The sequence below is a fragment of the Alexandromys fortis genome, unplaced genomic scaffold (genome assembly GCF_014885135.2).
Source record: "Alexandromys fortis isolate MF-2015 unplaced genomic scaffold, M_Fortis_MF-2015_v1.1 scaffold_114, whole genome shotgun sequence".
Taxonomy (NCBI): Eukaryota; Metazoa; Chordata; class Mammalia; order Rodentia; family Cricetidae; genus Alexandromys; species Alexandromys fortis.
The window spans coordinates 2,430,125-2,443,419 of record NW_026068046.1 but is presented as its reverse complement, the minus strand read 5'-3'; the positions used below and the strand labels follow the sequence as shown (position 1 = coordinate 2,443,419).

The following is a 13,295-nucleotide window of genomic DNA, read 5'->3' as shown; positions in this document are numbered from 1 at the left end:
TTTGTAATAGCCAGAACCTGGAAACAACCTAGATGCCCTTCAATTGAAGAATGGATGAAGAAAGTATGGAATATATACATATTAGAGTACTACTCAGCAGTAAAAAACAAGGACTTCTTGAAGTTTGCAGGCAAATGGATGGAAATAGAAAACACTATCCTGAGTGAGGTAAGCCAGACCCAAAAAGAGGAACATGGGATGTACTCACTCATATTTGGTTTCTAGCCATAAATAAAGGACATTGAGCCTATAATTCATGATCCTAGAGAAGCTAAATAAGAAGGTGAACCCAAAGAAAAACATATAGACATCCTCCTGGATATTAACCTTCATTAGGCGATGAAAGGAGACAGAGATCCACATTGGAGCACCAGACTACAACCCCAAGGTCCAAATCAGGAGTAAAGTGAGATCTTGTCTCAAGATGAATTATCCCGTTTTTTTCAGTTCTTCGGATAGCCCAGCTTTGTGATTCTGAGCTCCGCCCAGTTTCCCTCCAGGCAGAATTCTTTTCCTCCAGGACGTTAATGCTCTCTTCTTGGAACACCTCCATCATACCTTCCCCCACATTGTTTGAACTAGACAAACCTTTTGCCCTTCAATGCTCTATGACAGGAAGTCTAGAACACAGCCTACTGGCACACAGTAGATGGGTTATGTTTGTTTTAAAAAGAAGAAATCCAATATGTCAGAGTGCCTGCAATCACTAAATTCTGGAGGCAGATGCAGGATTGAGACTTCCAGGCCAGCCAGGGCTACACAGTGAAACCCTGCCCCCCTGTGATGTTTAATCTTCATGTTCTTCTCTAGGAGACACACCTCTGAGTATGTCTATAAAAAGTATTTCCAAAGGGCTTAACTAATGAGGGAAGACCTAACCTGAATGTGAGTGGCACCATCCCATGGACTCAGGAGTCGGACTAAATAAACCCAGAGAGTAGGACAGAGCAAGTTGAGCATCAACGGTACCTTCTCTATGTCTGAATGGACAATACTCCCAGTGGTCCAAAGAAACCCTTCCTTAAGTTTCTTTTGCCAACAGAAAAAAAAAATTAACACTAATACAATTTCCCCAAAGAAAACAATTTTTTAAAAGAAAAAATCAGTATGGATTTCAGAAAATATATTTCTTTTCCACGCTCGGCTTTTAGTTTCCCATTCCATTCATTTACTCATGAGTTCATTCATTCATTCCTTCACACGATGTTCATTCAACACATTTTCTATATGCTGAACAATAATTAACTCAGTGTTCAGTGATGACCTACTAATGGACTAGGTAGTGTCCTCAGCACTGGGGACACAGAGACTATAGAGAGAGAAGCGGTAACATCCTTCCAATGTTTGCCTTGTTGATGTAATTACAGAGTTCTTTTTCCTTTTTTTTCTTTGGCGCTAGGGATGGAAGTTAGTGCCTCAAACACATTAGGTAAGCCCTTTGCCACTGACCTACTTACCTTTAGCCCCCACTTCCAACCTTTTATTGTTTGCTCTTACACAGTCTCACTATGTAGCCTAGTCTGGCCTCGAATTCCTGATCCTCAAAAGGGTGTCGTCACCAATGTCCACCCTCCCAATTGAAATTAGATATATACTTACATATTTTGGATTTGTAGAGTCATTTTATCAGTTTAAGTTTAATCACTTAGATGGGTGAAGGTTTAAATTAAACCTGGCAGATTAAGGACTCCACATACCCATTTATGCACCTATAATTTTGTGGCTTAATACCATATGACTAGCCAGGTCTTGTCCTGAAAAAACAAAAGAAAACAAAAAAACAAAAAAACAAACAAACAAAAAAACAAAAACAAATCCTGGATTTGGATGCGTACAAGTCAGACAGCAAGGCAGTTGATTCATAACAAACAAAACAAAACAAAAACAAAAACAAACCCTGGATTTGGATGCATACAAGTCAGACAGCGAGGCAGTCGATTTAGCTAATTCGTGCCAAACATTAGCTAGAAACAGCTTTACTACCTATAAGAACAGCTTGACTGGTGATTCACCATATGATTTAGGTGAGTCATGTAACCTCTATGTCTAGGGCTCCTCGACTGTAAATTACATAGATGGTACAAATATAAGGAAGGGGACACACGATGGCAGGTTATTAAGAGTACCAGAGTAACCAAGTAAAGGCTCTTGGGTGGCTGAAATGACTCAGGGGGTAAAGGTAGTCGCAGCCAAGCTTGACCACTGGAGTACAAGTCCTGGATCGCAGGTGGTGGAAGTAGAGACTAATTCCCCCGAGCTGTCCTCTGATATCCACATGGGTTCTGTGGCATGCACACCCACATACGAATAAAATAAATGAATAAATGCTACAGGAGTAAAGGCTCTTGTGACTTTGCCTCTATTTACCTGCATGAGTTAGGCAAGTTACCTAACTTCCCTGTGGTCTTTGCACTACTTTCAAAATTATAAATAACTGTTCATTTCAGGAGGAAGTTGTAAAATGAAGTAGGTAAAGCACTTTGAAAATTATCAAGAGATCCTGTGAGGACACAAATTATCATGCCTAAATGTTTTACATATTCTCATGATCCTATGTTAGAAGAGTGATTTGACTCCCCCAAATTCTTACATGAGGGGTCACTACTGGTTTGCTGCTCTTGTTATAGTGCTGGGAATTGAACCCAGGGCCTCAAAGCTGCTAGGCAAAGTGCTCTATCACTGAGCTATGCCCCTACCTCCCTATGTGAAGGTCAAATGAATGTCATGATTTAAGAACATCATTTTTTTTATGATTTTAGAGAGCAACAATTTCCCCCTCCCCCGAACCATTACAGATTCTTCTGATTTAAGCGCAACACATGACCACGCAAAGAGCAAATAGATGTAAAGTGTTTTGAGAGCTATGAAAATGGCCACAAATGCATTTCATCATCCTAGACCCCTGATTAATCAGGCATTGGTCCTCAACTGCTTCATTTTGTGTCGAGCTAACCTGTAATTAGTTCAATACACTCTAATTAAAGGACAGATCCCTCAGGCTCACTGAGGGTTTATTCCTTTTAACTCTCTTTCATGTACAATTTTTCACATGGCCTTCACAATCACACAAGGCAGGAGGAACAGGCATGGTTATACCCATGTCTGAATATTGTTTGTTATGCTCCTTTCGTGTAAGTGAAAAATAAATACTGGTTTATAACTACTGTTAGCACGTGTCTTTTCCACCACGCCTTACAGCTCACATAAAATATATCTGAACAGTTTGGAGCAGAAAGCTAAGAAGTAGAGCATATTCATTTTAATAATCAAATAAAATGTAGTTGAAAGAAAAACAGGTTTTTCCAGATGTGTTAGGACATACTCTTAATGATTAACACAAACATTTGCTAATTTTTTACCAAGAAAGCCATGATCCATGTTTGAATATTCTGAGAAATAAAATTTTAGAAAGGTTTTCCCCATTTCAGAAGATTAATTTAAAAAAAAGACAAAAGATTTTATGGGGGTGGGATTTGGAGTCTCTTCTTTTAATAGCAATTCCTTGGAAACATCAATTGCTTTTCACACGCTCTCAAGTATTCCGTTCCTTCTTTTGCCTCAAGACAATTGTTACTGAGCTTGCAAAAGCACAGCCCAATTTCTCACAAAGTAAGCTCCAGTATTTAATGAGAAAAAACATTTTTGATGCTTTAGACAAAAATGTAACTCTGCATAAGAACTCCTAGTAATAATCATCTAGTAATGTACTAAAGCTAAGGAATGATACTTGTGCGCAAGCACAAAGACAGACACACACACACGAGAAATGGATATACAATGAAAGTTTATTTTTAAAATGTACATTGGGAAGGGGACTGGAGAGATGGCTCAATTAAGAGCATTGCCTCCCCTTCAAGAGGACCCAAGTTCAATTGCCAGCCCTCAGAAAGCAGCTCATACCTGAACTCCAATTCCAGGGGATCTGGCACTCTCTCTCACAGAAATATACATGCAGGCAAAACACCAACGTACATAAAATAAATAAATCTTAAAAGATAATATATATTGGTAAGGGAACCCTGACTGCTCTTCGGGCCGATGAGGGAGGGGGAATTGATTGAGGAAGGGGGGAGGGAAAGGGGAGACGGTGGCGGGGAGGAGGCAGAAATCTTTAATAAATATATAAAATGAAAAAATATATATTGGTAATTTCAAGTGTAAAATACGTATTTGGGGCAGTAGGTGTAGAGTTTGGTGATAGAGTATTTTCCTGCAATAAGTGAATCGCTAGGTTTGATCCTGGGAAATGTTGACTATCTATCTAAATACATGCATACATATTGACAGTAAAAGTTACTGCAATGAGCTTTTGAAAGCCAGACATTGTGGTGCATGTATGCCTGTATTCCCTGCTGGCCAGCCTGAGCTTCATTGGATCCTGTCTCAGGAAGAAATTAGGCTTAGAACAATAGCACTGATTCAATACACAGTATCTCAATTAGTTATATTTTAGATTTTCCTCACTTTAAATTCTTCAGTGGAAAGAATAAAATAATGAAAATCTGATTCTCCTGGATTCTTATTTATGTATTTGAAACCAGTATTCTTCCAATATCTATACAGAGGCTTAAGGTTAACTACTATAGGCCCGTGCAAAAGATTTTCTGTGCTGTTGTCATTAATTATGAACCATTACATTGTCCTGGAAATCTCATACAAACTAAGACAACATGCTAAACTGTCATCTAGCCTTATACCTATTTACACAACTCATTATCTATAGAAGACTGAGACCTCTTATCTGCTTTCTTTTGTGCCACACTTGAAATATTTCAAAACTGGAAAAGAATCAGAACTGTTAATTATTATGAATTAGAAAGGCCGACTCCTTCCAACGCTGAAATTCTTTCCGTCCAAATCAACGGCTCTCATTTCACTGAAGTGTTGGCTCTGTAGAAGTGCAGCGCTGTTCTGTACAATCTCATCCTCCAGCACTTACAGCTGAGCTTCCAAATCCTTTTTTAACTCTTTCATTGCTTGATCAAAGGCTAGTTTTATAAAATCGTATTTGTGTGTGTGACACATGTGTGCATGCACACACACACGTGCCCTAGTACAAATGGGGAAGTCAGAGGAAAACACGCAGTTTTTCTTCTGCCCTATGGGTTCTGAGGATCAGTCAAGTCATCAGGCTTGCTGGGCCTTTACCTGGTCAACCATCTCGCCAGCCCTTGACCAGGGTAGCGCAATCAACAATTTGGGATCATTCTGAACTTAGTACTGAGTATTTTCATTGCCAAGTTCAAATATATGCTGTATACAGAAGAACATTTTTTAAAAAGGGAGTATAGTGATTCATGCCTGCACTTTCAGTATTTATGAGGCCAAGGCAAAGAGATTGCTGAGTTTAAATCCAGCTGGGACTAGAGATTAAGAACCTACCTCAAAGCCGGAAGTGCTGGTAAGTCTTCTGTTTGTTTTTTGATAATGTCAATGATTTTTGACAGGGATAATACTGTCAAAGATTAATCAGTCTCTACACAGATGGCCTGAAATACCTCTTTTTGAAAACAGGTCTCACGTATCCTCATTTGGCCTTGAACTCCCCCGTCTTTGCTTTCCACTTGCTTTAAGAGCATGTGCCATCACACCTGCCTGGAATATAATTCTTCATTTAAGAACCTGTATTGTGGATTAGAAGGCCAATAGTCACTTGAAATAGCTACTTGTGAATTTCTGCCTAGGGAACCTATATCAGACCAAATTGCTCTCACATTCTGAAACTGACTCACAAAAATCCCTCATTGCTGCCTGCTTCAATGGGGCAGTGGTTCTTAGATTCCTTACTACTTGCTTGTTGAACTTTGGTTTTACAGTGACAGTATGATCTTTGAACACAAACAAGCTACTCTGTGAGGCGAGTGATGTTAACTATGTATTTTAAAAATTTATTATGTATACAGTGTTCTGTCTGCATGTATGCCTGCAGACCAGAAGAGGGCGCCAGATCTTGTTACAGATGGTTGTGATCCGCCACGTAGTTGCTGGGAATTGAACTCAGGACCTCTGGAAGCATAGTCAGTGTTCTTAACCACTAAGCCATCTCTCCACCCACAACTATTAACATTTTAATTTTTTGTGGTGTTGGAGGTTAAACCTAGGTCCTCATGTATGCTAGGCAGGTGCTATGCCACTAAGCTACATTTCTGGCCCCATTTTAATGTACTTTAAAAAAGATTCATTACCATTTTGTGGTTTTTTGAAGACAGTTTCTGTGTAGCCCTGGAACTCACATATGCACCACCACCGCCTGGCTCATTACTTCTTAGGGTCCTTATTTGTTGTCTTAGGTTCTCTGGGATTGTGATTTGTAGGCTGATTTTCTGCTTTATGTTTAAAACCCACTTATGAGTGAAAACATATGATTGTCTGAGTCTGGGTTACCTCACTCAATGTTTTCCAGATCCATCCATTTTCCTGCAAAATTCAAGCTGTTGTTGTTTTTTTCTGCTGTGTAGTACTCCATTGCGTAAATGTACCACATTTTCCTTATCCATTCTTCAGTCAAGAGACATTTAGGTTATATCCAGGTTCTGGCTATGACAAACAATGCTGCTATGAACATAGCTGAGCACATGTGCTTGTGGTATAATTGCTGGCTCATTACTTTTAACTATGTGTATAATGTATCTCGAAGAGGTCTATGTATCTCTGTGGTTGTGTGGTTCCGTGGGTAAGGGTAGTTGCTGCCAAGCCTGCTGACCTGAGTTTAATCTACCTTAGTTGGTAGAACTTAGCATGCATGAAGTACTGCATTTAATCCTCAATACTACATATATCAGCACTAGGGAAGTAGGGAAAGAAGGACCAGATGTTCAAGGATCAGTCCACATACTGAGTTTAAGGCCAACAGCCTGCATTGATACATGAAATCCTGTCTCAACAAGCAAAATCAAATACAAAGAAGATATCATTTTAAAGAATAGTGCTTTATTGAATAAGTCTTATTCACAGAAAAATAAGCTTTAATCTACAACAAATGACAGATTATAGGGCAGAAAGCAATTTTCATAAATTTCCATACTGAAAGGTATCCTTTAAATGAAAAGAAGCCATAAAATTATATTCACAAATATAGTATTCTGTCTCAAAATGCTTAACATAATTCATCACAACACTAACAAAACAAAAGAATTGGTTATTCTGTCAGGTGAAGTACAATAACAAAAATGCAAAACCAGAAACAACATTAAAGCCATTATTAACATCAAATTTAAAATGCAAGCCTGTTGGTAAGTACTGACAGAGTGATAGGATAAACTTAGACAGTAATCTTAAATGCTACACGAGTGATACATAAGCACATAGTAAATGTCAAAGACCTGTACTCACAGCTGCAAACTTCAGCCTCCAAATAGGAACGTCACCACTCAAGCATTAATATTATTCAATTTATATTAGGGATTGTCCTACTGTAACTGTAAAGCACCACTTACTGTGCAGTGAAAATTAGAGCAGAGTGGAATTGTTGAAAAAGAAACATCTGAGACTTTCCAAGACAGGTAGTTGCTGTGGTGCAGGGATTTTCAACTTCAAATTATGTCCTAGTAAAGGGACTTACCTCTATGATAAAATGAGGGTGGTGGTGGTGGTGTGAACAGGCTACTCTCTAAGGTAATTTCTAGCTCTGATAGTCTGTGATGTTATTATGTAAGGAAGAAATCTATGTTGTGCTGAATGTTTCAGAGACAAACAAATATTACAATGGGAATAAGTATTTCCATTAGAAAAACTCAACTGAATTTAGTAAGAATATTTTTCTAGTTTTTTAAAAAAAATGAACTTAAATATTTTAAAGGATTGATCTATTTATTTATTGCAACTTTTAGCTTCATTATAAGAAGCACCCAGAGAAATGAGTAATAGTGACTAAAAGTTAATGAGTCACTTAAGATTTAAAGATTATTTCATGTGTATATGTGCATGTTTATGTGTACATGCATGTAGGTGCTCATTTCAGCCAGAAGAGGGCACCAGATAGCCTGTAGCTAGAGCTGCAGTTGTAAGTCACCATGTGGGTACTGGTACCTGAACCGTGGTCCTTTGCAGAAGCAGCAAGTACTCTTAGTGGCTATCTTTCCAGGCTGTCTTTTAAGCTTTAGTGATGTGGGAGTGATTTCTTATTAATAAAGAAACTGCCTAGGCCCCTTGATAGGCCAACCCTTAGGTGGGTGGAGTAAACAGAACAGAATTCTGGGAGAAAGAAGCTTAGTCGAGGAGTCGCCATGATTCTCCCATTCCAGACAGACGCAGGTTAAGATCCTCCCTGGTAAGCCACCTCGTGGGCTACACAGAATATTAGAAATGGGTTAGAACAATATGTAAGAGCTAGCCAATAAGAAACTGGAACTTATGGGCCAGGCAGTGTTAAAAAATACAGTTTCCATGTAATTATTTCGGGGCATAACCTAGCCATGTGGGTGGCCTCGCCGCTCCTATTTCAACACTTTAGTCCAAGGTCCTCCATCAAAGCAAAACCAGAGAAGGTCTAGGCTTGCCGGGCAGTGGGGGTGCACAGCTTTAATCCCAGCACTCAGAGAAGCACACAGGTAGATCTTTGTGAGTTCAAGATCAGCCTGATCTACATACAGAGTGAGTTCCAGGATAGCCAGGGCTGTTACACAGAGAAATCCTGTCTTGGAAATAAAAAGTTTTAGCATGGGAGTTAAATTTACGGCTTATAAGATATGCTCTTCTTGAGTTGAGGTCCATCATCTTGGAGAAGATGGTGAAGGTACCATTCTCATCTTACAGATGGCTATTTTTTTCTCTTTTGTGTATGTGCCTAGGTACAGGTGGGATACCTGCTATGATGCATGTGTGGAGGTTTCTGTGTTGGTGGGCCCTCACCTTCCTACCATGTTTAACAGTGACTCTTTTCTAATGCCTAAGCCAAATGAGCTGACCTTAAACTTCTGGACATTCTGCTATCTGCTTCTTGTTTTTTCTAGGCATTCTATGATTACAGATGCTTGGGCTATTGCACCCAGTTTTTATGTGGGTTCTGGAGATTTGAACTCAGGCTGTGAAGCCTATACGGCCAGCTCATTTCTTCACTGATAGCTATCTTTTTAAAAAGAAAAGATATGACTAAAATGCTATGGGCTGAATATTTCTCCATTTTCTTATTTCTCTAATAGCAATGACATACAATCTATTTCATTTCTCCTCTTCTCTTATTCAGTACCTAGGCAGTCAGAAGTAAAACAATGATTTAGGTCTAATAAGAGCAATACATGCAGCTAATGCTGGAGTGGTAATATCCATTCAGAGAGCTCAAGATATAAATTTTACCTACTAAAATTAAAACAGAAAAATACACATTTTAAATACCAAAACAACAAAATGCCATAACATAGCCACATTATATTCACTTACTACAGTCACCTCACCTCTACCCCTAACCAAAGGAAGAGGCAAAATCTAGCAGGAAAGGGAATACTAAGCCATTAACCAAATAAACTCTATTTATTTAATAAATGCCAAACATTCACAAAAGTTTTGATCAACACAATGAATTACAAATAAAATTAGCTATTTATTACAAAATAACATCAAATTTCACATGACTAGTATGTAGTAAAATAGGTGGTTACTTCAAAATCCTAGAGTGAACTTTATACAGAAAAGAACACCAACACTCAGGGGTGATCTGGATCTGGTTATATTTTGACCTTCCAAGTGAGCAATTTTTGCACAGCTATATTGGAAAGGATCCGCTGGCTTTTTTTTCCTAGTATGAGCTCAGACCAACTCTGGTAAGCCTCCAACAATTTGATTAGAATTGGAGCGCTGTGATTTTAAGAACCTGAAGCAACAGCATTTTCTAAACAATTCTTAAAATAAACCTGTTAGCGCATCAGCTTCACGAATTCAATTTTGCAACTCATGAAGACAAAAAAAAAAAAAGAAAGAAAAAGAGGTTTTGCTTAACTCTCAGCACACAAGTTTTAAAAGGAGAGTTTTAAATGAACTGAGGCTCCCAGAACATGAAAAGCCTTATTCAAAAACAATTCAGTCCTTGAATCCTTAGCTAACAACTAGATTAAACAAACTACCTACGTGACTTGTACCTAAAGAGTCTTAGAAAAATTTTCTTAAAATTAACACTTTCATCCCCTTGTAGAATGCTTTAAATGTAAATTTAAATTTAAAACTTAGTCAATTTAGATCAAGCTCAACTTAATGACTATATAACTGAACCTAAGTAGGAGGCAATACAAAGAACTAAGGATTTTCATGAAAAAAGGAAAGAGAAAAAAGGGTAGTCATTTACTTAATTCTGTTATTTTCTATTTAAATTTGCAATTAAAATGACATCACTTACCATAGTGGTCAACAGAGGTTAGGAGAACCTAACAATACTCTTTCTCTTAGAAAATACAACAAAAAGTCTAAATTGTAACAGTTTCACTCCCAAACTGTTCTCTGTAGTAAAATAGACCAGTCTCTATAAGAGGTCTTATCATGATAATTATTTAAGGTAAATCCTGTGTTCTATGAAGCATTTTAGCTTGATTTTATTCTTACTGACTCTTACAAGTTGTTAAATCATACTTAAACAACTACTCTTGTCAGTATGCTACAATTTCCAAGAGGCTTTAAGGATCTTGAGAAAATAGTTTTAAAAGTATTTACTACCATTGCTAGTCAAGAAACAAACAAACATAAAACAATCAGAGACTTAACATTCTGTACTATATACATCTTAATCATCCTAACAGTAAAAACTCACATGAAACGAAACTTTCAGGACACAAAATGACATGGGAATCTCAACATGAAAAGCTGTCACTAAAACTACAAGCAGCATACAAACATGCTTCTACTTTTACCTACATAAGCAGACAGATGTTTAAAATACTGGGTTAACAAAGATCTTTTAGTAAAGTGACTTAGGCAGGCTTAAATTAGCAAGGATTAAGGATGAATCCTTACTAATTAATTGGAAGATCTGAGACATAATTTATATTTCATTTTACAAAATCAGGAATATTTATTTTGAAAAAAGATAAGAAGACATGGTCTACCTGTCAGAAAACTACCACTCAGAAGTATTTTTCATCCACAAAGCAGGTAAAACAAAAACATTTAAATTTCACATTGGCACCAGAAAATTAACTGGCCTGCCTTCTTGGATTAGAAAAACTGAAACTGAGTGATAAGTAGTTTTGCAGACGTTTGAACATGCCTAAGCCTTTAAATCAGTAAAATATTTTCTAAAAATTATGATTATATAAAAGTAATACATAGTTATATAAAGTTCAATAAAAAAAGAAGGGCACCTATAAGCCCCCCTAAGACCCATGCCCCCACCCCCTCAAGAAAAAAAAAACATATTTAAGAGTGTGATGCATATCTTTCCAAATCTTTTTTGTCCTGTACAGATATAAAATTCACACACCTTGATTTGACTAAAACTATACATAGTGTTTTGCCATTTGTATTTTACACTTACTGTATCTTTGTTGTCTTTCCATGTTAGTATATGCTAGTTAGATAGTAGTCTATCATTTAATATCTTTTGGGAGATGGCAAAATCACTTTTAAAAAATCATTCATACAAGTACGTTTATAATTTTGAAAGGAAACAGACAAAATCCTAAAACACGGACAAACATCTAAAAACAATGTTTATCCTCCCACCAGTGTGAAACAGTTCTTCCCTATTCACAATACACAAATTAAGTGATTGGGCGGATTAACTGAAATCTCCCTGCTTATACAGAACACCCCATTTATTAAGCTTATCTGAAAGGAATGAAAAAATGCAGGTGATTAATTCACTTACACATAAAAATCAAACCAGTATACTACAAATACACAAGGTAAAATGTTATAATATTAAATGCTTCTTTGTCTAAGGTTTCAATTGAGTAAAATACTGGATAAACAATATAGCTAATAGCCTAAAAGATCTAGAAATTCAAAGTTTAGACTGCAACAGTGCTGTTAACATTTGTTTCCACTTGGGAGCAGATGCTAATGGAATGCAATGCTGATTACTTAAAGTTTGCTCATATCACACATTCAATTAGAGTAAGAAGAACATGTCTACTGTGGCTCTGAATTAAGACATAAAAATTTTTTGCTTGAACGTAATGATTGTGTAGCACATGGGACATTTGTCGACTGCTTCGGCACATTGTTTACAAGTGACCAGATGTCCACAAGGAACAAAAACTACAGCAATATTTCTATCCATGCAGATTTTGCAAAGCTTCTCCTCTTGTAGGCGCCTTAGCTGCTCTTCTGTACTAATGTCTGCACAAAGAGAAAAACAACATATACTCGTTTTTTTTGGGTTTGTTGTTTAAATTCATTGAAAAGCACCCCCTCCTGTGTGCCAGACACTCAAGTCTTGGGAGACATGAAAATGACTCACACATGGCACACATTGTTAAGAAGTTTGTACGCTAGTGGGAGACGTTGTGAGCTACATCTAGAGAGTAAGTACAAAGTATAAAGTAGTCAGCGCTATAATAAAGTTCCATGCAAAGTGCTCTGGGGCAAGATGAACAAATTTTTCTGTCCAACTGGTTAAGGGAGGCACGGTGAGAAGGAGGGCAATGGTGGATTGACAATTGAGTACAGGCAACAATTTGCCATGCAGAAAAGCAAGAAAGTAGTAAAAGTAACAAGTTATCTGAAGGGCACGGTAATTCCAGAAAGGGATCTATTTGATGGACACTTCTCCAGTTGACCAAATAAATAGGACTTGGTGCTTAGATGTGAGGGCTAGAGAGAGGAGGGGACTGGAGAGATGGCTCAGTAGTGAAAATCACTGACTGCTCTTCCAGAGGTTCTGAGTTCAATTCCCAGGACCCACAAGGTGGCTCACAACTGTCTGTAATTCCAGTTTCAGGAGACCTGACACCCATGGCAAATCACCAATGCACAGAAAACAAAAATAATTTTTTTAAAAACCCAATACTACAATTTCACTCTTTAAAAAAAAAGAGGAACTAAAGTTGGGCTTGCTAATGTGTCAAGGAGACACTGATAATTACTCGAAATGTAAAAGGAGATAGAGGCTTTACATTTTCAGGTATATTTGAGATGTTAGCAAGGTTTCCAAAAACATATTTGGGTATGAGTAACATACATACAATACTGAAGTAGCTGCATGGTTAACTTTTGCCAAAACTGATTTTGTGAAAGTCTAACAAATATGCCATAAAACTGTGCTTGTGGTTATAGATAATAGCATCAACAACCAACAGTAATAGAGCATAAATATTATGTGCTAGGCACTACAAATAAATACATATTTTAACTATCTTTGTAATCACTGT

General features: G+C 37.4%; 1 protein-coding gene across 4 annotated transcripts in view; it reads right to left on the bottom strand.

Moving 5' to 3' along the window:
- Window positions 1-6,910: 6,910 nt before the first annotated feature.
- Xiap (X-linked inhibitor of apoptosis) overlaps window positions 6,911-13,295 on the bottom strand; it is a 46,212-nt gene continuing 39,827 nt past the window's right edge. For all 4 annotated transcript variants that reach the window (XM_050118869.1, XM_050118866.1, XM_050118865.1 and 1 more), the window contains exon 7: window positions 6,911-12,264. In XM_050118869.1, coding sequence (XP_049974826.1) covers window positions 12,071-12,264 — 194 coding nt within the window. In that variant the 3' untranslated portion in view covers window positions 6,911-12,070. The remainder of the gene's footprint in view (window positions 12,265-13,295) is intronic.